The 25,016-nt window shown below is 41.3% G+C and overlaps 2 protein-coding genes across 17 annotated transcripts in view; one reads left to right on the top strand and one right to left on the bottom strand.

The window, feature by feature from the left end:
- Positions 1-25,016, top strand: part of Nrxn1 (neurexin 1) — a 947,027-nt gene that overhangs the window by 122,080 nt on the left and 799,931 nt on the right. The window lies entirely within an intron of this gene.
- Positions 789-25,016, bottom strand: LOC106149271. 9 transcript variants are annotated; one of them, XR_001235334.1, is made up of 7 exons: positions 24,793-25,016; positions 24,363-24,466; positions 23,564-23,747; positions 22,956-23,056; positions 14,059-15,172; positions 1,285-1,292; positions 789-1,185 (listed from the first exon to the last, which is right to left on the bottom strand). XR_001235334.1 is itself a non-coding variant. In XM_013517624.1 (5 exons), exons 1-5 carry the CDS (start codon positions 24,921-24,923, stop codon positions 19,068-19,070), a joined length of 603 nt encoding a protein of 200 aa, XP_013373078.1. In that variant the 5' UTR covers positions 24,924-25,016; the 3' UTR covers positions 18,919-19,067. The 9 variants fall into 9 exon arrangements, 1 of the variants encoding a protein (XP_013373078.1); XR_001235331.1 differs by lacking the exons at positions 789-1,185; positions 1,285-1,292 and adding exons at positions 11,077-12,217; positions 12,942-13,054 and having other exon boundaries at positions 13,679-15,172; XR_001235333.1 differs by lacking the exons at positions 789-1,185; positions 1,285-1,292 and adding exons at positions 11,077-12,217; positions 12,942-13,054.

Genomic DNA, 25,016 nt, shown 5'->3' with positions numbered 1-25,016 from the left:
AAGTAGATGTGTCCTTTTAATGAAAATCATATATCCCATGTGACTATTCTAATCTGATACTAAGAGAGTAGAAGGACCCCATTAAAGGAGCAGATGAAATAGATCATGCCTAGTGTCAGGGGATTAAAAGGCATTGAGACTAAACTCTTGTGGAGCTGGAGGACTGAGTATTTCTCTGTTCTTTAAAGTTTAAGTTTCCTCTATTTTCTGATAGTACATTCATTATCACCTATTCAAAATGTCACTATGCATAATCAATTGAAAATATTTTAATTTAAAAATTGCACATTTTAAATTGCCTTTTTTCCCTTCTGATTCTTCATAGACCTAACCTCCTGTGCCTAGAGTCCTGTGTGCTTTGATTTCAGAGGTGCGAGTGATCCTCCTAAGTAGCTTTGTGACTGTGCATAGTACTGTGTGCGATTCCTATAGTAACAGACTCACCACAGTTAATTTTGTAATTAAATATACACTCGGATTCCAGTGAAGTAACATAAATGTAATGAACTGTGTGCCAGTATTTTCTAAGGATGCCACATGCAGACCCTTCCCCACAGTGAGCGCTCGAGTGGACAGCTCTCTAGAAGGACAGTGAGGCACGAGGAGGCTGAGGAGTTTGCTTAGTGAGGGAGCTAATGAGAGGCAGAGCAGGGATGCAAACCCCAAGAGTCGGAGGCTGGGGAATTAGCTCAGCGGCACAGTGCCTGCCTGGCAAGCTCAAGGTCATGAGTTCGATTCCCGGTACCGGGAAAAAAAAAAAAAAAAAACAACAACCCCCAAGAGTCCGCCCTCTTTATTACATCGCACAGCTTCTTTGACCTGCACACACTGGCCCTAAGGAAACAAAAGGCTCAGGTTAAACTCGCAGTCACTGGATAACAACTGCTGAGATCAGAGCTTTTAATTGGGGCAGGAAGTCCATAGGAAAGAGGAACTCTTATAGACGGATGAGGGATTCTAGGAGTTCTGGATGCCCAGCGGTGGAAGCAGAAGGTGTTAATGCAGGGAAGGGGGTGAAGAGGAAGTCAGGAGGGAAGCAAGCACAAACCGTCAGATTTGAATATTCCTCATTCTGCCTTAATTGGCCTTACCCTTTCACTTCTCTTAGTTTGAGGCTGTCTGCGTTCACTGCACCCATGTTGCTGAAGAGAAGATGCTGCTTTTATGGGGAGGGTCGAAGGTGTCCTTGTAGAAGAGAAGGCTGCGTGTTAGAAAAAGGCCAGCCACTTCAGACCTTGACTCTGACAGGCATTTCCTCTACAGCCCTGGAACTGTGTTTCTCACCTGTAAAACTGGAATAAAATAAATATTTCCAATGCTTATTATGAGGGTTAAAGAAAGTAATGTCTACAAAGCACCAGGCAGTCTTTCTTTCCACCTAGCAGACTTGGAAGAAATTCACAGATCTTGTTATTAAAAACTCTATTTTGAGCCAGGCGTGGTGGCACACGCCTGTAATCCCAGCACTTGGGAGGCTGAGGCAGGAGGATTTTTGTGAGTTCAAGACCAGCCTGGGCTACAAAGTGAGCGCATGGCCGACCTGAACTGCATAACAAGACCTTGTCTTAAAACACACACACACACACACACACACACACACACACACACACACAAAGCAAAAAACAGATAAAAAACTCTGTTTTGTTCATTCATGTCCAAGGATCCCATGGTTTACCTAGTACAAGTGTGAGCAAGGTAATCTCAATTATGCTACAAATCGCTCCAATTAAAAGAATGGTTTATAATTGGCAATCATATGTACACAGTCAATTTCACTTAGAAAACATTTGCTGTTTGAAGGGGGGAAGGACAGTATGTCAGTGAAAGAATCACCGTCTCTTTACTGTCTCCCTCATTTCCCACTGTGGGTATTGAAAGGCGTGGTTAATGGATGATACTGTAAATGTCAGCCTGGAGAAGGGTTATAGGACGGTGCAGTGAAGCCTTTAAAGTTTATTTAAGTGATATGGAATGTGTTCACGTGTCAGAGGTCTAGCCCAAAAGCCCAAAAGAATAACAAAAATATGAAAACCCTGTGTGTTACCATCAAGATAATCGAAGTCGTTAAAGTGCATGTCGTTTTTGAAGGCTCTGTCTGAAGCATGGAGAAGGTATTGCATAGCTGTGCTAATGTTTCACGTACGGTCTAGACTGTCAGCGTTCCTCTCGACTTTATACAGCTATTGATGGTGCCAGGAGCAGTTTTCAGCAGTGCTCAACTCAAACAACATGCTTTGTTTAGCTGACTGTTCTCGTTTGTAAGGATATGCTTTTGAAATCTCCCAGCATTTATTTTGTCTCCCAAAGAGAGCTGAAATGAATTATTGCCATTAAAACCATCTTGGAATATATTACACAATGAGTAATTGCATGCCTTGTACATTGACATGTCATACACTTGAAACGATTGCAAGGACTTACTAAAGGGACCCTGGGATTCACAGCCCTCAGTTCTCACCTACAGCGTTGAAGCCCCTATTACTCTACTCAGTAGATCATGTATAGAGGCTTTGGGATTTTATTGCCCCAGTCTTTTCTGTGATACCAAAGCAGAAATATAAACGAATGGAATATATATATAATCTGGGAAAAATTCATCAGATCATTATCATTGGTAATTTCTTCATTTAGCATATTTTTCCTGTACTTGAAACATTTAAACATTTATTAGTAGATCTTTAATTAAAATTGCATGTATATGTAATCAAATCAGAGGAAATGTGTGTCGGGCATGTTTTATGAGTAAACAGAAATGGGCCTGTTGTTGTTTTTGTTTTTGTTTTTCTCCAGTACCGGGAACTGAACTCACGAGCTTGCGCTTGCCAGGCAGGCGCTTTGCCGCTGAGCTAAATCCCCAGCCCCAGGCCTGTTGTATTTATCACAAGTAATATGGGAAAAAAATGCTATATTAGTTGCTTAGAATTATTGTTAACAAATCTCCAAAAACTTGATGGTTTAAAAAGGAAAAACAGCCCAGGAATAAAGTTGTTGCCCTTTTTTCAAATACAGACTCAAAAACTACATCATACCGGAGTCCAAACATAATGCAAGAGTTTGTTAAAACTTTTATCTTCTTTGAACAAAGTACAAAAACATTCATTTACCTAGCAGCCATGTGCTGAGTCTTACAACATTGCATAATGCAAGTGAGCCGAGGAAGTTCGTCAATGTGAACTTTTTCAAGCCCCACGAGGAAGAGGCTACTTAGATAACACCAACTTAAGATACACTGTATCCATAAGTAAGTAGAATTACCAAATTTTCAGCAATTGCTGCTAACAGTTTAAGTGCCAATATAAAAAATGTCTCTCAAATTATTTTTTCAGGATCTTTTCATCTTCTCATACTAGAGATAAACATTTGCATTTACTCATGATTTAGATATTTTTGAAGAGCTTTGCAGCCCATTACACGGCGGAGAGCTTGTTGAGGGTTTGTAATTCTACAGCATTGCAATATGGTGGTGTCCTGGGTGTAGTACCTGATACAGCTTGGCCATTTCTATGAAAACATCAATCAGTGTATGGCTCCGTGGGTGTCATTTGTTAAGAAAGTATGTAGGTTTGCCTCCTAAAGCACTCTGAATTTCTTTATGAAAATGGAGTGCTCAGCATTAACTGGCTGAGGCAGGGAGTTTCAGGAGTCTGCAGAGAAGGGTGTGTAGTTCAGAAAATAAGCCCTGAGTCAGAGATGCACACCTCCAGGAGTCACTTTTCTTTCCATGTGGTGCTGAAACTCAGTTGCTTCTCTAAAATTTTTGTTAATCACTTAACACAGGTACCTAAGAAATCCTGAGTAAAATAAAAAGCAGGAATATTTTCCCTTTGTACAAAAAAGTTTTTAACTGAGTTACATTATTTTGATTAATCACTGAGGGGAAATTTTGGTTTGGGATTTTGAGCACCTTCTTTGCAAATGACAATAATATTTTTAATGGTATTAGAGCCCTAAGAGGTTATTTATGGCTGGATTTTCTCCCAAGTTATCTTTATTTTTTTTTTTCTTTTAAGTAGAACTTTGCTAGGTCATTATTTCCCAATAAATTAGGTTTTGCTTTATTTCCTCTAGTAAATATATTATATGATTGTGGGAAATAGCTACCTTTAGCCACCGTCAAATAAATAAAAACTATTAAAGACATTTTGAAATAATTGAGTTATGTGATCAAAAGACCCTGATCACGTCAGTATTTGTGTACACGACACGTCCCCTTTTATCTTACACTAGCAACTTCTGGACATTTTCGCAGAGGTGGTTTCTCTTAGAATGATCTCTAGCAGAAGTCAGTAGCCAAGATACACTTGAACTAAATGGAAGCTAGCATGCATGAAATGTCCGTGAAATACCAAAGCTAGCATTAATCAATTGCTTGATTTGCGTTAGATATTAAAATAGGCACTTTGCAGAAATCTTATCATCTCTATAGATTGAACAGCAGTAATTTCTAAATGCTTTGTACAGATGCGTTGCAGTGTTGTGATTGAGCCAGTAACTTAGTGTCTGTGGTCCTTAACAGTCGGTCTTAATCAGTGTTTTTCACCTTTGTGCTGGAATTGGTCTGGGTTGGATAAGTCTATTTTTGGAGGCTCTTTCCTGCTTTAACAGCTTTAACATCTTGTCTGACTTGAACTCCATAAATGCCAATAGAATGTCTCCCACATTGACAATTAGATAACTCACCAGTCACTGTCAGATACCTCCTGGAGGTTACAAAAAGTACACACACACACACACACACACATACACATATATGTATGTATATGTGTTGAAAACCACTATCTAACTAACCCATGACCTGTTCTATAGGCGTCATCTCTATGTTTCTAACATCATGCCTGTGAAATAGAGAAGATAAAGTGTAACCTAAGCTTTCATGTAACAATAACTTATATTATGAATAGTCAAGGAAAAAATATAAACGAACTAAATGGTATAATGTGAGTTTTCTCTCCCAAGTCATATATTCCAGTATGAAAAGGCACAGCCTTCTGGGACATGGTGAGTGCTGGGAAGTGTGTCCTTTTGAGGAAGGTCCTGCCCCTCTGCCTTGTACAGAGCCAGTTTCCCTTCTGCCAGGAGGAAGCACCATCTACAGACCCGGACGAGCCAGCCCTCTCCATATCTGTGAGGTTGCAACCTTCAGAACTGCGACGAATGCCCTTCTGTCATCTATAATGCCCAATCTGAAATATTTTGTCATGGCAACCAAAGTGGGTGCATTCACTACAAACCCCAGAAACTCATGGATTGGTAACACTGTTACGTAAAAGTTAAGGTAGAAAACCTGATCACTAAGGGGAGGCAAGAGTGACATCAGCCCATTAAATTTAATGATCAGCTTTAAAAGATAAGTGTCATGGCGCCTTCCGAGAAATTCCTCGGCACCCGGAGACTTCCTCTCTTACTTCATTTTAGTAGAATTACTTGGGAAAAGTCCATTTTGAAATAGCTGTTAAAAATGTATGAACTTTTCCTGTAGGCTTTAGGGAGTGAATCTGTCATTAGCTACCCAGGGCTGAAAGACAGACACACAGACAGACACAGACGGACGCAGACACAGAGACGGACTTTGATCATCCTTTTATTACCTGCTGTGTTTTCACTTTTCACGAGACCTTTATTACCGCTGTGCCTAGCAAGCCTTATTCCAGAACTGCTTATGTTCAGAGCTGAACGACACAACAAATGTGGCGGAATAATTGAGACATTTTTCATTTATGACCCACTTCTGGCAAACCATCCCATTAAGAAAGTGTGAAAGTGAACCTTGGGAGATTCTGTTTCCTCTCCTGTATCACCAATGGCTGTTCTAGAAGCATTGAATGTGCTTTCCACAGTTTTTGAGCGTCCCTCCCCCGGGCAGTCCTGCGCACAGCCCAGCAACCAGACCAAGCGAGTGTAACATCTCTTCCATAAACTCCTCTCACCGGTAGGACAGTATCAGTAGCCACCAAGGGAACTAACGTGGCATTGTAATTTCAAGCTGGTTCTGACTTGACTTTGGTTGTAACTCCAATTAGATCTCTTTTGAATCACTGAATGATGAAATACTGTTTGTAGCCCCTGATTCACTACATTCTTGACCTAACAGTGTTTATTATGTACTGATTTTGAGCTAATCATTCCAACAGACATTGTCGGGAACCAAGATGCCCATGATAAGTAATATAATTAAAGTCGTGCACCGGAAGCATATATGAATGCTACATTCATGAAGTAAATGCTACAATTCATGGAGTAGTGGAGAATAAAAGAATCGTCTCAAAAGTAAATCCATAAGTATTGGGTGGTTTAATATAGACAGGACAAATTTATATTAGGTGGGGTGGATCAGAGATAATTTGCCAAGTTGAGCTTTGAGTCAGGATTGGAGATGTTATAGGATGGTACAGGAAGTAAGGGGAGAGGAAGAGAAGGAAGAGGAGAAGGTGAAAGAGGAGAGAAGAAAGGAAGAGCAGAACCAAGAAGCAGGAGAGGAGGAAGGGAGGAAAAGAAGGAGGAGAGGGATGGAGGGAAAATTGAGGTCATCCAGTGGGCAAAGATCTGTTTTCTGATAAGGTACAAGGCTGAAGACATAAAAATGAGCTAAAGAACATAAATTTATGCCTCTAACAGTGCATCAGAGCACGTCTAGATTGCTGAGTCAGAATAATAGTAGAGTTTTAAGTTATGGTCTCCAGACCTGCTGATCATGTTTTAATTGAAACCTTGCTAGAAATGCAACTTTGGGGCCTCGCACCTACAGTTAAGAAGCCTTTCCGGTGATTCCTATAACAGCTCAAGTTTTAACACGCTAAGATGGATTGACTAAGAAATTAAAGGTCCAGTTGGTTTTTGGCTTTTTTTTTTTTTTTTTTTTTTTTGGTTTTTCAGCGGTACCAGGAATCGAACTCACAACCTTGCGCTTGCCAGTCAGGCAGTGTGCTGCTGAGCTAAATCCCCAGCCCCCCTAAAGGTCCAGTTGGAAGGAGGCTGAGCTAACTGGACAGTGTCCTAAACTAACATAAACCCAGACTGAGGTGCTAGTTAATAATGAGAACAGAGATAGGTACAGAAATATAAAGAAGGGTGGATCTGTGAGGCTTGGGATGAACAGCTTTTCTGAAATTTATTTGACACCTAGTGGGTCATTTATGAAGCTGATTTGATGAGGTTGATGAGCAAATTGTTATCTAATTATATTTTCACTCTAAGCCTCTGAAAAAGGTTTTCAGCCATAACAGTAACTATGAAAAAAAATTATTTCTCAAAAAGAAACCCTAAGCTTCTGCTAGTAAGCCAAATTACCCATATTGCACATTAAAGTTGATGTAAATGGGGAATTATACGGAGATAATATATTGCATTTTTGGCTGTTTCCCTTGCATCTCTTTAAAGATGTACATACTTTATTTAAATACACTGAGGTAGATGAGATTTCTTCCTCACATGTCTTTGCTGCTGTTCAGGGAGAGTAAATTATGCTGTGATAAAAAAATAAGTAATTGCTCCTTGTGTTAAATTGATTTTTTATAGAAATTACAATGCAGATTTGATTAAAGGAAGATAGTGCATTACCTATGGTTGGTTCATAAGACACATAATGGTAGGAAAGAGTGCCACCCAGCACAGAAATTACGCCATCATTTTCCCTGAATGTGTTGAGTGGGAGATATTTAGAATTCTTTATGACTTATAAACACTGCAGAATGTTTTTCCCCCCATCTAAAGCAGTGTGATAGGGGCATCTATTTCACAGTCATAACATGCCCTGACTGTTAAATTGTAGGAGCTTTTTGAGGAAGAAATGACTAGTGGTGTATTTTAAATATGAAAGAGGGTGTGAATTCAATGCTGACAAGTGATGTACCTTGAAGCAAGGTCATTCTTGAATTTTGCTAGATAGGCCCTGTTTGAGTCAGGCACAGCAGAGGAATCTGGGAAGCTCTCTGTTAAATAAAGGCATTTGATTCTCATTCTTCTTCCGCTCCCAGGTTTCACAGCCTAGGTAGCATGATATTTTGAGTTACTTAATTCTTTGTCATGGTGGCTGTCCTATGAACTGTAGCACGTTTAGCAGCGTCTCTAAATATAAGCCATCAGGCACCAGAAGCCAGACCTCCCCATACTGTGACAATCAAAACGTGACAGACATCTGCAAGGAGGCGGTGGTGCCCATGAGTGAGACCTAGAGCCCTGTTCCAGTGAGAGAGAAACTGCAGTGTTTTCTGCTGTCTAAAGTAACAGCCGCAAACTTGGTGGATGATTCTTCTGCTCAGATTCATGGGCCTTTTGAAGTTCCAGGGTTTTTAATTTCATGGAGTTTTCTTCCTCTCTAGGCCAGAAATGCCAGGAATTTTGCTTTCCTTCCTCTCACTGGATAGTGGCTTTCCTCCTGTAGGACCTGCGGGCTTATCTTGTGCTTACAAACGCCCCCCAACCACGCGTGTGCCTGGTGTGAGGAGAAGTTTTCCAGCTGCCTCTTCATTTCTTTGAAAGAACACATCCTTCTGTATTTGAGGTTTTCTGCTTATGTCCATGGTAATAAAATCAAGTTATAAATAAGTGCGTCATGAAGGTTGGCAGAATCTCACAGTGTTTTTGAGTTAGTGTTTCTGGATGATTCAGTTTCCTACTAGTTTGGACCTCTGCCAAAGGTGAAGCGCGTAAAGCTCAGCTCCCTTCTTTCCCTCTCAAGAAGGCCTGGTGGGGTTGTACTTCCAGAATGGACCCCCTTCCCTCACGAAGCATGAGGCTGTCGCAGCAGAGGAGTGAGTGGCCTTGACTCAAAGGGCCGTAATGCATCGCCCATGACCACCTCCCTGAGAGGCTCTTTTGTAAAACTTGTGTTATATCTGGTTCTCACGTCTCTGCCCGTTTTCCCACAACTGTCTATTGCATAGTTTTAGTCATGCCGTTAACTATGCTGGGCTTTCACCAAACGTTGCTCTTACGGAGTTTTCCTTAACACAACCCTTTCACTGCAAGTAGATATGAACTTGTAAGAGATGGTGATTTTCCCTGGATGCATGTCTTACCAACCTCACAAAATGAATCTCCATCCTGTGGTTTACACTGGATGGAGAAGGCTGAAGCCAGTGTTTGCTTGGCCCTCCCAGCCGAAGAGTGCTCAGTGAGACATCTAGTAGCTGGTAGGCTCTTAATTAATGTGGGATGTGTACCGACCCCGAAGAGCTCTAGGATCAGTGCAGTACGGCTCAAATCTCAACTGTGTTTACAACTTGTTTTATTTTGCACAAGTCATTTAATGTCATCGTATTTAATTTCTTACAAGAAAAGGTGTAGTAGCCCATCTTTTGAGAGCTGTTGAGAAATTTAAATAAAATAATTTTGTAAAGTGTTTTCATTAAGCAAGAATCCTTTATGTTTTCTTAATTGATTTGCAATCAGTTTTGAACCTTTTATTATGATGAAAGGTTACCTCAAATAACAAAGGTTTTCTGCCTATTTTCTAATTTATAATGTTTCAGAAAATGTATTTCTGATGGCTATCTGAATATTCTCTCTTTATATACTCAACCATGACCGGCATCATCCTCTTCCATTTTAATTTTAGAGGGGATACAAATGCATTTGTTATACTGACAAAAATCTCAGAAACAAGACCACAATCATACAGTAACAGCAGATATATATTTAAACCTCATTTAGTTATTCTTTTAAATATATAATAAGGAATCTTCACTGCACTAGACACCAGAGACAGAATGATGGTGACGACAGGCAGGATCTCTGTGTAACAGACTTAGAATCTTAAGAATAAAATGAGTGATTAAGCACAACCGTCTGTTCTTTTCTTCTATCACTCAGTTAATGATAACATTTAAGATATATGCTTAACATTACTTTGCAAACTTCTAAACTTCTGTTTTCTCATACATAATTCTAGATGTACATAAATACCCAGAGATTATGTCTTGCACAAAGTCGCAGAGCTAATTAGTTGTAGAGACCTTGATTAATGTTGCTTCAGTGTATTTTGTTTCAAGTGGGACTTGAATTTATTTATTTGTTCTGAAATTCTTTTATTTCTTTCCTCTGTATTGCTTTCTGCACTACCTCTTAATGATTCATAATGCCGACTCGTATTTCAGCTGTGACAGGACTGTGTTTCTTGAGCACATTTTTTAAGCCTTTGTGAAACGTAACCAACACAGAAATGTGTTTCTTTGTGCTTCTGAATGACAAATGATACCCAGGCCCTTGTGTTTCAATTAATACAAACAGGTAAAGATCTATAGAAATAGCAAATTGGAATATAGGCTTTTAACCTTTAAGCAAACAATATTCTTTAACAAAGTTCTTAATTTTAAAATAGCTTCTAGATTTCCACATTTGGGGAGTATAATTGGAGCTATACAAGCTGAATACACTGTGGAGACAAACTTTGTTCACGGAAACCTCTGAGTAGATAAGAGTTCAATTCATTATTGAGCAATATTCCTCAGCAGAAAGCCTTCAGTGGCCTGGAGCGTATGCTTTGCACACCTAGAAATGTACACGGAGGACGGATCTGAAGGGGAAAGCCCAGAGTGAGAGCAGGACTTGGGCGAGAGGAGGAGGCCTTATGTGTCCTTTGAAAGCCAGAGAGGCAGAAAGTGTTTTTCCTGGCATGGAGGAGACATCTCCCTTGTGTGAAGAGCTGGTGATCTACTGGTAGGCAAAGCTGTTTTCTTCTGCTTCTTTTGTGAAAAGTAGTTTGGAATCTACTCTACCGTTTTGACTGTCTCTGTCCCACAGGGGAATATTTCCATTTCCAATTCCACTTTTAGTAAAGCAGTCACATTCACATTCAGCGATAAAGCTGAACTCTCCAAAGCGTTTGCTCTTAGTTACATACACTAGTAGTACATATCTTACTTTTGACAGTTTTTAACCAATTTTTTGTTCCATTTCCTGCTGAAATAAGTAATCACACAAATCCTGGTTCGGTTTTCTGTTTTCCTCTTTTTATCTGTTGTAGAAAAACATACCAAAACTCAGTTACCAGGATTTATTTTACCAGGTTTCCCACCAAAGAAGAATAAGTTTTCTTAATGGATAACATAGTAATAATATCTGAAAATAGCATCTCACTAATGACTTTGGCTTTGTTTTTATTTATGCAGTGGAAAATGAGTAGATGGGAATTGGGTTGTTTTATGAATCCAAAATCTAGAGGGCAAAAAGCCCAGGGGAAAGGAAGACTCAAGTAATGTAAGGAGATGGTCAGACTTACTGAGTCATTAGATACCTTCCAATTCCAGAGTCACCGATGTCTTTGGAGCAAGATTAAATTGTCCAAGGAAGACGAACAGTGAGTAGAGGAAGGAGCTGTGTTAGCCTAGCGAGGCCGGCCTCATAACTAGGCAGGCAGATCACAGAGCCTTCCAGGCTGATGCCGGCACTGGGGCTCATGCCAGGAGCACCCACACAGATGCCGTTATGCTGAAAACACGGGTGCTGCTTGGCGTGGTAAAGGCAGACTTAACCATCGACTTAAGAGATGAAGTTTCAAGCCTCAAGGATTCCAGACCAAGAGCACGGAGAATTTACTGTTCCAAAACAATCTCTGTCCACTATGTGCTCAGGAATGCCTTTGATTTCCATAACTTCTCTGAAATGGGGTATCTCAGGTAAATACTTCACTCTTCTGACTGAGTTTCCTAGTGTATCCTTCCTTTCAGAAAATAATCACTCCTTTTATTTACATTGGTTCATTTTGGCTTCCTTTCTGAACTACCTGCTGTCCGTGGAGTAACTCAGTCTCCTTCCACCTTCCTTCAAAATCAGCGCGTTCGTTCAGTTTGCACGAGAAGCTTCCATTCATCAGCCTTGCCTCCTACTGCTGCAGGAAGGTGCTGCTGTTATTTTCAGTTTTATTTCAACTTCGGGATTATTTATTTTAGAGTGTTCTCTTCCACCGTAGCATGAAGCAATATTTTAATTTCATTGTCAAAAGATGAAAGACGTAGGCGTTAGTTACAGTTGTGATTGCCCTGAGCTGAGATTGAATGGAGCTGGGATCTATTTAAACTTACACTGAGCTTGAAAGATGAGGCTTCAATGAATCCTTGTGAAGCCGTGTCGTTCACGGTTGCATTTAACAGAAGGGAGTCTTCTCGGATGTCACAGGCATGTTATATTTGCCCTCTTTCTTCTTTCCTGTATGTGGAGGAACTTGCCTCCGTGAAACAGGTTTTGGGTCCAAGCAATAAGTATATGAAGAGATAGCTCTCTATATTTATATATAAAGATAAAATGTATATAAGATGTACATTTATAATTATAACCTTCTGGAAAGTAAGAAATTATTTAAAACATCTTTATCTAACTGGCATCCTTTATGTTAGCTCTGCCCTTTCCCCCTGCCCTCCCTCCCCAACACACACACGCTGGTACTTTTAGGTTGGAGATAAGGGCCAGTGATGTTTAGAAATATAAACTGGTGACATGGGTCCCATCCACGAGCACTAAACTCATAAACAAGTTTGCTGTGGAACTCTTGTATGCCACTGATGCCCTGTCAACGGAAAGCTCTTGGCAAAGTCCTATAAAAGATGGAGGACGAAGGTGATGTAGATAAGATAAAGGATGAAATGCATTATCGACTTCCTCATATTTTGTAGCACAAAACATTTTAAGATGCTATCTCTACAACATCACCGAAGATCACTATATGGAAAATTTCATAATGCTTATGTCACTTAAGTTTTATGACATGCTGAAAAGTGTCAAGATCTCCATTTTCCAGCAAGAGCCTGGGAGTTAGTGGGCTCAGAGAGTTTCAGAGCAGGTTGATGGCGCTTTTGGCAGTCCCCACCCCTCTGAAAAGAAACTACACTGTGGTTCTCAGCATTTGGGGATTGTTAGGAAGCCTTGCATTTTTAAAAAATGGATATTTTTTCTCTGCTTTTTCCCAAATGAGTGATCAGGGAGAAAATTATTCTACTTTAACTTACTTGATAAAGTTAGAGGTTTTTCTGGTTTTTGTTCGTTGGGTTGGTTTTACCAGATGGCCATAGGAGTGACACTTGGACCAGCTGTGAGCTGCTTCGGAGAGGACTTGCAGTCTCTGGTCAGGGCAAGTGTGAAGCTCTCAGTTACAAAGCAACAGTATTTCCTTTGACGTCTTTCTCTAGTTTCATTATGACAACTACCTGCACCTCTTATTTTCCACAGATGTTTTTCCACTAGTGAAAGTAGTGACGTTAAAATAGCACCACTGCCCACAGCTGTAGACGCACTCATCTTTGCACACTGTGCTTGCTGCACGGCTAGTGAAGGGCTGTCCTGTCACCTTTAATTAAAAGCGCAGGAACGGGCACAAATGAAGACGTTTCCATCTCTCACATGATTTCAGCCTGGTGTCCTATTTCTCTGTTCTGCCTTTAAGCAGACTGACTTAGCTAATTTGAGGGAAGCTTGGTTTACCATTTATAATTCTTATGCAGACATTAATCATTATAATTAAAGTATGATAGCATCTGGATGCTGAAAGCACAGGTGGAATGCATTAATGTGGAAAACAAAGGGGGAAACTGCCTCACAAACTTCCTTGCTTTCTCTCTCATACCCCCGCACACACACACAGGCTGTCGTATTCCTCACATCAAAGCTGAAACTATTTTTAAGCAGGCAGAAGAATAATCTACTTGCCAATTCTTCTACAAGAATTGTCTACATTCTATAATCTTACTTGTCTTCAGCTTGATGGCCCGTAATGGCATAGAGGTAAAAGAAGGGTCGGTACTTTTCATTCGCTGCATTTATGAAATGCTGCCCCAGACCCAGGCCTTGCTTTGGCAGGTGCTGAACAAAAATGGCTTGCTTTCCTCACAGTTGGCGGACACCAAGAGTGTGGATAAAGCCTTCTGCAGTTTGACATTGAAACTGAGCCAGTCTGTTACAGAGGTGAATAAAACAGATTTTAATGGAGTCATTCTCAAAAGAGCACCTTTTTTGTTTAGTAACAGCATCATGCTACACTTCCCCCCTGCATAGATGGCTCTTATAATGGGGATGAGTTGTTTCCTAGTGTTACCATTTGGCTTGCTAAACTACTCATGTCTTACATACCTGTTGCAGGTTATATGTACTTTCCAGAATCTCCTTGGCCTACCGACACACCTCCCAAGACCTCTTCAAAGTGTAGTCAGTGCTTCCATTATGCCCATTCGTATGGCCCGCCTTCTTCCTCTCTCCTCTGGCAGTCTGAGTGCGAGTATGTCATGATTTATGTCTGAAATGTCCCCCGAGCTCCGGTGTGTTCACGGACAGGCCTTCCGGGAAGGTGATGGGAGGTGGGGGCTGTAAGTTCCCCAGCGGGTTCACCAGCTGATGGCTCTTACTTTGGTAGCAGTACTGCGGGATAATGGAGACTAACACATGAGGCCTTGTTTAAGAGTGGGTGGTAGGAGTGTGATCTTGAGGGCTGTGTTCGATCCCAGCCCCCTTCCCTCTCTCTCTCTGCTTCCCAGCTACCGTGAGGTGGGCAGCTCTGCTCAGCACGCACTTGTGCCGTGGAGTTTCTGCCCTGGAGCCAGCTGATGATGCATTCGAACATCCAAAACCGTGAGCCTAGTAAACTTCTCCTTAAGTTTCTGGTAAAGTACTTGGTTACAGTGAGGAAAGATGAAAAGCGCGCGGTAAAAGGCCAGCTGGAACTGAGAGCAGAGCAGGAGGTGGGGAATGGCTGGTACAACACACGGAGAAGAGGACGCACAAGCAGTGGGCTGTAGCAATGGGAACAGATTGTAAGAACCTGGAGAGTTGGAGGTGAGCCTGCCTGGTCCGGTCCTGGCTCTGGAATGGTTTCAGTAACTCGGATCCATCTCTCCTTGTTCAGAACCTTCTCACACAGGAACTCCCGAATGTCACGTTTCCTCCTGCGCGGCTGCCAGCCAGGACCTTCCTCAGGCTCTCTGCTCACGTAGACCTGGTTTGCCTCACTGATTTTCTTCTGCTCTGTAGGTTTTTCTTATTTGCCTTCCTAAATCTTCACATCCGCAGGCTGAGGCCGCCATAGTGAGTACCACAGAACAGATCCCCTAAGCAGCTGGAACTGACTTTTTCTCTTTGTAGAGATGGAAGTCCAAGGTCAAGAGTGATCAGCGCTCATGAGAAGACTCTTGTCCCTGTTGACAGCCATCCACCATCTCCTTGTGTCTCCATGTGATTTTCCTCTGTGTGCCTGTGAAAACAGCAATCTCTGTGTTGCTTCTTTTTTTTTTATCATGAGGACACAACTTCATTTAACTTCAGTTCCTACCTTCGAGGCCTTGTCACCAAATACAGTGGCACTGGGAATTAGTGCTTCAACATACTGATTTTGGGAGGACGCAGCTGTGTCCTCATCACCCTGGCATGTGCATGCCCATCATGTGTCCCTGAGGAGAGGGTCACACTGTTTCTGCAGTGCTCCCCTCACAGGCCCTCCCATCATGCCTGTTGCTGTCTCCTTACCTGATCTCCCACTGTAGCTTTTAGATACTGTTTCCTTAGCGTCTTCCTTCGTACCTTGCCTGTGAATATAACCCCTCCCATCCTTGACAAACCAGCCTCGAAAGTGTAGAAGATCTGGTCACACTCAGCTCTAAAGTTCTTTGATGATTCATTACACATGGATTATATTTTAATTTTTTTGTATGTGTTGACTGTCTTCCATGCTTTCTTCCTCTAAGTCTGTCCAAGTTTTCTCTGTGGCTCCCTGCTCCAAGCCTTTTAGTCATGACACATTGGCGTGCTTGCTTGCACTTACTGTGCTTTTCCATGCTTTCATTTCTGCTACATGAGTCACCATCCACTTTCTTCTCCGAGATCATACCTACACGAGAATTGTCTGCAAGGGGGTATTGTATTAGTCAGCTTCCTGTCCCTGCACAAAATACCTACGACTTACAGGAGGAGGGGTTTATTTTGGCTTTCAGTTTCAGAGGGCTCAGTCCATGGTCAGTGTCTTCGAGGAAGAGACAGCACTGTGGAAGGGCATGACAGGGAACAGGTGCTCAACTCATGGCACCCAGGAAGCAGAGAGAGAGAGAGGGAGGGAGGGAAGGAGGAAGGAGGGGAGAGAGAAAGGAGAAGAGGAGCTGAGGACAAGAATATACCCTTCAGACTCACACCCCAGTGACCTGACTTTAACCATGCACTACCACTTATGAGCATATTCAGCTGTGAATTTATCAACAGATTATAGCACCCTTGGGATCAGTCATCTTCCAAACACATGAGACACTGGGGTGCATTTTAGAGCTAAACCATAACATACCTTTCTCTCTTTTTTTTTTTTTTTGTTGTTTTTTTGAGGCAGGGTCTTCTATGCAGTTTAGGCTGGCCTTGTGCTCACTTTGTAGCCCAGGCTGGTCTCAAACTCCCAAGGATCCTCCTGCCTCAGCCTCCTGAGTGCTCGGATTACAGGTGTGCACCACCACACCCGACTCATAACATACCTTTTTCGAGAAGCCTTGTCCCTAAAAACCAAGTAAACCTCCTGACTGCTTCCAGAGAACCTTGTGCACATCACTTGTGATGACATAGTGAAAGTGTTTGCTTCTGTATCTGAGTCTGACTAAAATGTTAAGGTGTGTTTATGATTTCTTTTATACCCTATTGCCTAGCAGCATGTCAGACACACAGGAACATATTTGTGTAAGAAGCTGTCACTCACTCTCCCTAGCTCACCTTCCTCCCATTCACGCATAGTACCTTAGATGCAAAATCTTAGTGTTGCCTAAATGTCATTGTCCAGAAGTTTACCAAGTCTGATATCTCAGCATCAGGCCTAATTCTGTGAAGCTTTAAATATTTGTCACTTCACCTTTGAGAAAAGCAGAAGGTATTCTTTAAATATGAGTCAGAATATTGGGTGAAGAATAAGAAACACGTGTTTATTCCACCTTTTTGCCTGGATGCATGGGTGAAATGGTAACAGATATATTTCCTGTCCATGATAGCCACATTAGTCCTGCGGACAATGTAAGAGGATAAACATGGGAAGGAATATGAATATGTCCGCGACTGGGGTTCCAGCATGAGTTTTTCCCACTCGTGGAAAGGCAGAACCATGTGCATATGTGAAGAACAGTGACTCACTATGTGTGTTACTGAGTGGTTTTCATAGCCCGCGTTGTAGAGGGAGAAGTGTTCTGAGTAGTAGTTCACTAATAGAGGTCACAGTGTAGGAAAGGTAGAGCTCATTTTTTTTATGTTTTTTGGGTTTTTTTTGTTTTTTGTTTTTTGTTTTTTCAGTACCGGGAAGTGAACTCAAGATCTTGCGCGTGCCAGGCAGTTGCTGTGCCTCTGAGCTAAATCCCCAGGCCCTGAGGAAAGGTAGAGAATGCTGTTCAACTCATACCACCCCTTTTCCTCATAGAGTTCTCATTGCATCTGCAATTTATCTGCAGGATTCAAGGAATGATACTCTTTAAGACAAAATAGAAAACAGTGCAATTTATGATTTTGTTTCAGTCCCCAAGGATATGGGCTTAGCCAAGGATGCAGCTGCATAGTTTGAAGAGTCAAAGACTAAGACCTTCAGGAAACTCAAGTATGTGCCAAAATTAACAGAAGGGTCCCCATGGAACCAAGAGTCTCCGCCACATTCATGATTTAACAAAATCCCTGTGTTGGCTGAAAATCAGGAGATGAGGCTATTCTTCTTTGGGTGCTAGGTTTGGCTGTTTTGTTTTGTTTTGTTTTGTTGTAGTAGTTTGTGATACAGGCTGTACAGAAGCGCTTGGCTGGAAATCAACATCAGCAGAAGCACATTAGGTGTGCCCGAACGCCCTATGCACAGACACTTCCTAGTAGTGAAGAGAAGAAACCCACAGGGTGGTTACTGGGAAAACAAAAATGAGCTTTCAAGTGAATTCATTGCAATTTAATGGGAGAAGGGCCGGAGATATAGCTCAGTGACACAAGAGCCTGCCTGGCAAGCGCAAGGTCCTGGGTTCGATCCCTGGTACCAAAAAAAAAAAAAAAACAGCCACCAATTTAATGGAAGATCATTCAGATAATTTAAAAAGTGCTTAATAAACAGACTTTAAATTTCAACTAAATTGGTGTTCAAAGAGCAATGAAAATAAAGGCAAATAAATTATGAGCATACTGAACAGAAAAATATTGCAACTTCCTCAGTATTGAAAAGAACATGCATAAAGCAAGGGTAACCCGTTGATGGTGGAATGAATATAAACTTTAGTCTTTGGGAAGATAATTTTAAAGAGACCAATGATCAGAATTTGAGAATTGTAGAATTAAGTAAATAATCAGAGATTACATAGTAAATTAATGTAACATAATGGTTGCCATTTTATTTATACAAAAATAAAAGTAACCTAGATATGCAATAGTAATGACTAATAATTCATAGACTGTCTGCATAATAGGACACCAAGAAGAAACTGAAAATTATATTATGAGTTAAATATTGTAACAGTGCATTTAGTGCCATGGAAAGGCGTTCAGATACAAGTGAAAAAAAGTGTATTACAAAGAAATCTTCATAAAATGCTACCTTTCTTGTTTTTCCTTATTTCTAAAAACATAAAACAGGGGCTGGGGATTTAACTCAGCAGAACAGTGCCTTCCTGGCAAATGTAAGGTCATGAGTTTGAGTCCCTTACCAAAGTAAATAAATTTTCATAAATAAGTAAATACATAAAACATATATATATGTAATTTCTTTTCTTTCCTTCTTTTTTTTACTGGGCAGATCTAAGGCTGCTGATGTACTGGGCATGTGCATTACAAATGTTGTGTTTTTAGTCAAGAAGATTTTATGTACTATTTGCTGGTTTCAAAGGAAATACTTTAAATGTAGGTGTCACGGCTTAGACCTGAAATGTCCCCCAGAGTCTCATGTGTGCAGGGGTGGGGCTTTTGGAAGGTGATTGGTCCGTAGGGCTCTAATTTCATCATAGATTAATCCATGGGTGAGATCCTCATTTATTAAGAAGTGAGGGAAACTTAGGAGACGCGCCTCGCGGAAGGGTGTGCGGAGTGGGCGTGCGGCTCTCACACGCTGTGTCTGAGCTCTGGCCCGCCCCTCTCTGGGGTGCTTTCCTTCCCTGTGCTTCCTGGCTGGGCTACAGGGAGCGGCTCTGCTGTGCCCTTTTGTCAAGATGTTTCCGTCTTGGAGCCAGCCGACCATGGACCGAAACTTCCAAACCTGTGAGCCAATGTTATTTTCACCGTGTTTTGTCACAGCAGTGAAAAGCTGATGAACACAGTACGGGTTATGGTGTCACTTTTGCTCGCACAAGTCTATGCAGTACATGTACACAGTGTGTAGTGATCTAACCAGAATAAGTAGCATGTCTGTGTCCTTAAACATGTATTACTTTATTGTGTCAGGAAACTTTGAACTCCTCTCTTCCGTCTCTCTATAAATTACATAAATTTCTCTGAGCTGTAGCCACCTGACTGTGCTGTGGAAATTTTTTCTCCTGGGTCACTACATTTTAGTCCTAGCTTCCATACTTTCTCCAAAGTCCCAGCTGTGTCAGGATGTTCTTGAGATGGGTTAGATTTCTCAGTGTTGAACACATCCCTGATTATTAAGTGCTGTTAGGAGGTTGTCATTCCTATCTGTAAGCCATCCCCTAAATCAACTGAGTCTTGCAAAAGGGTTCCTTGTGAACCTCAGAATATTTATATTAAACTAATCATAGAAAGTTTTTCTTTGACCAAGGAAACTTGTATGGTATAACATTTTACCTGATTTTGTTTAATGTTCCTAAATTTCATATCCCATTTGCTAAGTAAACACATTGAAGATGATGTTGCAGAAAGGCAATTTATCTCTTGGAGGCTTTTCTTGGCAGTTAATTTAAGCACTATATGTAATCATTACCTAACTGGATCTCTACCCTGTGTACTTACCAACCAAATATTTGCCATCAGAAAGTAAACATTTTCATCCTTTGACATTGTTACCTTTGTCTGGAAGTATGCAGATGACCTCCTAACTCAAACAACAAAACAAAACAACAACAAGAAAACTAATTCTAGTAGGAGGAAAATTGACTGGCTATGTGTTTTGTCAAGCAGACATAAGACAAAACAAATGGTCATTTAAACCATCCATTGCAGCGTGTAACCCTGCCCTTCCAGACCTAACGTGGCTGTATTTCACTTCCTTGGGTGAGACTCGGGTCAGTGGGCACTGGCCCTTGTGGGGGAAGATACTGGGTACTGACCAGGAGGTGGAAGGGGTGCCAATGCAGGAGGAGCTGGCTCCCGGAGCTGTACCTGAGTGCCCTGGGGAATCCTGGGTTTGGCTCTATGAAGATGAAAACTTGTTTTACTTGGCTTTTCGTGTGACTTTAAGTATTGTCTGTCACCCCAGGTTTTTATGTATATCATGTGTAGTATACAGTTTATATATACAACTCTCGTGTTACATATAATACATACAGTTGGCTTGGTAAAATATTTCTGCTGTTGTCGATACATGAGATGTGTAATGAGATGGAGAAGTCACCATTAGTGGCTCAAAAAGTTCATGCAACTTTTAAACAGTTTTGAATGCTCTAAAATCAAAGGTCTCTCAGAGATTAGCCTAGACGCTAATCTAGCCAGACGGGGCCTCCCTTTGTGCATTCCTAGTGTTCCTGACAAACCCTGAAGCCACGTCGGTTTTCTACGTGAGTGACCACATATCATTTAATTCACTGAATAAACCTACCCAAAAATGTGTTATCTAAAAGAAGTGTGGATCAAATAATTTTTATAGTAAATCATTCTCTAAAACATGTGTTTTGGGTCTCGAAATTTTGCATCCAAAATTTATGTTAAAATTTATTACTGTGCTTGCTTCAGCAGCACATATACTAAAATTTATTTGGGAGTTCTTCTTGGAATTCTTTAAACTTGTGTCTAGTGATGCAGTCTAAGCCAAAATGGGAAGGGATGTATGTTGTTGTCAATACTGTCAAAGTGACCCTTTGCTCAGAGTATTACTTTAGGGGCTGGGGATTTAGCTCAGTGGCACAGTGCCTGCCTGGCAAGCATGAGTTTGTGAGTTCGATTCCTGATGGGGCGGGGGGAGGACAGGGCATAGTATTACTTTAAATGGCCCATAATGCATTAGGCCAACAGTAATATCCTGCAGTGTATTTCTTCTTAGATTTGAAGCACCCAGAGGTCCGACTGTGAAGTTTTCTTATTACAGTACCTACAGCCACACTGCAAGCAGCTACACAGGGCGTGTTCAGGGATGACCCCACTCCCTCAGAGCAGAGTCGCCCTGCGTGAAGTGGGGATGTCTAAGCGAGAGGGTCACCTATTACACAGGGGATCACAAGGTGCCAGAATATCTGAGTTAAAACAGAAGTGCGAACATGAACACTGCAGCAAAGTTTTCCTGTGGAAGAAAGACATTTTTCTCTTTTTCAGTTCATTTATTAAATAATTACTTGGCCCTTTGATAGCAACTACCTCAGCAGAACCTAGAGAATTTCCATCAATAATCAGCCTCTTGTATTTTGTTTTGTTTTGTTTTTTGTTTTTTGTTTTTTCCGGTACCGGGAATTGAACTCACAACATTGTGCTTGCCAGGCAGGTGCTGTGCAGCTGAGCTAAATCCCCAGCCCCCCAACCTCTTGTATTTTTGAAGATAAAATTCAATAAACAGTTGCAATCCTTGTAGTTTTATCTGCAAAGTTACAAACTTTTAGAACTGAGAAATTCTCAATGTATATGTTAGTGGGAAGAGGACTCCACTTGCTTACTAATGGTTACTGTAGCCTTTTCCCCCAGATCATAACAGAAAACACAGAAATAAGAAATCTCTCTGAAGTCTACACTGAGAAACATAAATCTAGGGAAGTGATGAGATTATCTCAGAGGAAAAATCATGAGAATGGCACAGAAGCAAGGGAAACACAGCACTGTTGACATACAGGCTGTTTTCTGGGGCCTCACCTGATAAAGGAACAATTTGCCACTGTTTGGGAACCGTATTCGGAGGGGAATGCTGCGTTATTACCTGGTAGGCTGCGTTATGTGAGAGCTGGGATAGAGCTCGAAATACAGAGACGGAGACATGCCTACCACGCAGTCAGACAGACCATCTTGAAGCTGTAATGAGCCGAATTAGAGTGCTTGTGTTCTGTTTCATTTGTGTGTAAAGCAGGGATGCATCAGAGGCAAAGAGAGGCAAAGTTCTTGTGCATAGGTGTTCCTGACAGCGAGGACCAAGCCAGAAAAGAAAATTGTACAATCAAAAGGAATATGCACGTGTGCAAAGTTTTTGCTTACTTGTTGTTTGACTGATGCATTTTAGATCACAGGGACTTAGTTCAGAAAATTCATTTGTGATTGAGATGAGGAGAGACGTATCCATGAGTATAGTATTTCATCGTAGCAAGGATCTCATAAGTGGGAGGTGAGGAGCAAGGTGATGCACCCTCACTGTCCTGGAGCTTTCAAAAGAAAGGAGGGCTTCGGCCACTGGGGCTCTAAGTCGGTGTAATGGTCTGCTTTTTCAAAGTAGGATTCTTATAAAACCTGAGAAAGTGTTCTGAAATATGTATTAAATGCACAGACTAGTCAGTTGATAATTTATGTACCAGTTCTATGTAATTTACACTTCTCTTCGTGGTGGTTTTCATATAACATTTGTCATGTGGAGGAGTTTGCTTTAACATTATTTTACCAAGGATGTTTTTTTTGTTTTTTTTTTTTTTGGTTTTTCTCCAGTACCGGGAACCGAACTCACGACCTTGCACTTGCCAGGCAGGCGCTTTGCCGCTGAGCTAAATCCCCAGCCCTCCAAGCATGTTTTCAAGGCTCATCCACAACCAGTTAAGATGTAGCCTCAAGAACAAAGATCTGCACTTTTAAAAATGTGTCACACGAACACAAACATTGTTTTGCGATAATTCAGATAATTCTGTAAGGTTAAAAAACCTGAGATATCCTGTATTTTAGTATGCATTAAATGACTTTACAGTTTAATTGTACAAGCCTACCTTTTCTGTTGAGGTGCTTCTGTGCAAATATCTGGTGCTTTTCAGTAAATTGAGTCTGTTCCCCTTTGTGGTCTTCATCTTTGTTTTTCAAAATGATGCGCCTTAAGGGATGGTGATGAAATTTTAACATGGGAGTGAGCATTTCATGATGTGACTTTTAAAATCTCCCTGAGTAGAAATATGAGCTTCAAAAAAAAAAAAAAAAAAAAAAAAAGAAATATGAGCTTCGTACTACTTTCCCTCACTTGGTCTTCATTACACCCTAATGGATGGTTTTAAACGTGTGGTCATAGGGAAGCGCCAGCTGATGTGAAGGGTAGCTCCTCAGCTGGGTGTATGGGGCGACCTTACTGGGTAGCCCAGATCATGAGGATAGCCGCTGATTCAGGTCCTGTTTGTTCCCAGCAGCCATCTCTCCTAGTTTGCGTCGCTTGTGGGTGAGTCAAAGATGTGTGCGTTGAGCAAAGTGTGACTCCAGCTGTGTGACTGAGCTCAGGGCCATGAAAACTCACCCTCGCCCTCGTCTTCTGCCAGCGTGCCTCAATTTAGAACAAAAGGCCGGGCAGGCTTCCCTGTCATTGATTCAGCCACCCCCAGCCCTGACCTACCTGGATTTTGAGGTCAAAAACCAGGACAATTTCTGCGGTGAGCTCATCCCCCTGAGCAAAGTTGAAGGGATTTGCATGTAGAGCTTCTGAGAACATAGGATCACCTCCGGAACGCCCTGATCATAGCTGGTGTACTGCACCAGTGTTTCAGGTGCAACTTTCATTGATTCTTTTATGAAACATTCTGGAAAAAAGAGGTAGAATTTGGCTATGAGTGGTGCAAATAATTTATTTCAGTCTTCTATCTGGCAGCATTTTTGTTTTCCTCTCCTACAAAGCAATAGGAATGTAGGCTTGCTTGTGAAAAAATTTAACCTTTTGTCCTCCTTCTGTGTCTTGTTGGAAAATAGCAGTGAATGTTAAGAACTACCTTGCAGGAACACAATCCGGTGTAAGATCTGAAAGAGACCCTTTGGGCAAAGGTCGAAGGTGCTCCATAGGTAGAATGAAGGAGACAGAGATAATACAAGGTTGCATGTAATACAATGATGGCTGCAGAGGTAGCGCTATCATGAGTCATGGCAGTGAGAAATATTAGCATATTGTAGAGCCCAAATTACCAGATTATAGAAACAAGAAATACTCTCAGAGTAAAGGAAATGAATTAGGTGCAATGGTTGCACCAAACTTTGTTACTAGGCTCTAATAAAGTTTTACCAAAAATGAAGTACAGTAAGAAGGCAAACTGTTGTACTCATATCGCCAAGTAGTTTTTCTGATCTTTGCCTGTGTGAGGACAAGGGTGTCCCTTTTGTCTCTGTAGGGTGTGGAAGTTTAACTTCCCCCTCCTATGTCTCACTGAACGCCTGCAGCCTCCCTGAGCGCAGCCTTCCCATGGACCTCCTCCTTCCATGTGTGGACGTTTCCACTGTACTGGCATTGGCTGCATTTGCGGGATGATACCTGAGATATGGAAAATTTGATCAACGATGAAGGATGGATAGGAACAGAATTTAAAGAACTCAGTGACTAGAAAAGCACGGATACAAGTGACCTTTTTAAAAAGAATCATATGTCACCATAGTCCCTGACTTCCTTTGTAATTCTTTTATAAAGCTCATTTTAGGTCATTGCTATCTGATCTTTTTTTACTTCTAAGTTCATATATATATATATGTATATATATATATATATATATGTCATGAGTTTTATTATTTTATGTAATTATTTTATGAGTTTTATTATTTTATTATTTTAGGTAGCTTATAGCATAATTATATATACATTACCTGGTGTATTTAATGAGTAATTCGTCTTCACTGTCATCACCTGATCTCAGATGGTGTGCAAAGTGCTCTGAGAACTCTGTAGTATATCCTCCCTCATGTCCTGGTGGACACAAACCCAGAAATACCCACATTTTCGGTCCAGCTGGGCCCTGGCATTGTGTACAGGTGAAAGCACAGGAGGAGCTCTGTTGGGTTGTCTGTAGATTGTCTGTAGATTGTCTATA

The sequence above is a fragment of the Chinchilla lanigera genome, unplaced genomic scaffold, assembly GCF_000276665.1.
Source record: "Chinchilla lanigera isolate Chin_1 unplaced genomic scaffold, ChiLan1.0 scaffold00040, whole genome shotgun sequence".
NCBI lineage: Eukaryota > Metazoa > Chordata > Mammalia > Rodentia > Chinchillidae > Chinchilla > Chinchilla lanigera.
The sequence above is the reverse complement of the archived record's forward strand: the minus strand, read 5'-3'. Positions and strand labels throughout refer to the sequence as shown.

Excerpts from the sequence above, each read along its gene's own strand:
- LOC106149271 (XM_013517624.1), bottom strand. The coding sequence starts at position 24,923 with ATGTGGGTATTTCTGGGTTTGTGTCCACCAGGACATGAGGGAGGATAT. Across the intron at positions 23,057-23,563 it reads TTTTTGACCTCAAAATCCAG|GCGCATCATTTTGAAAAACA; the intron begins GTAGGTCAGGGC and ends CCATCCCTTAAG. Across the intron at positions 19,151-22,955 it reads GAAGCACCTCAACAGAAAAG|GTTTGGAAGTTTCGGTCCAT; the intron begins GTAGGCTTGTAC and ends ATTGGCTCACAG.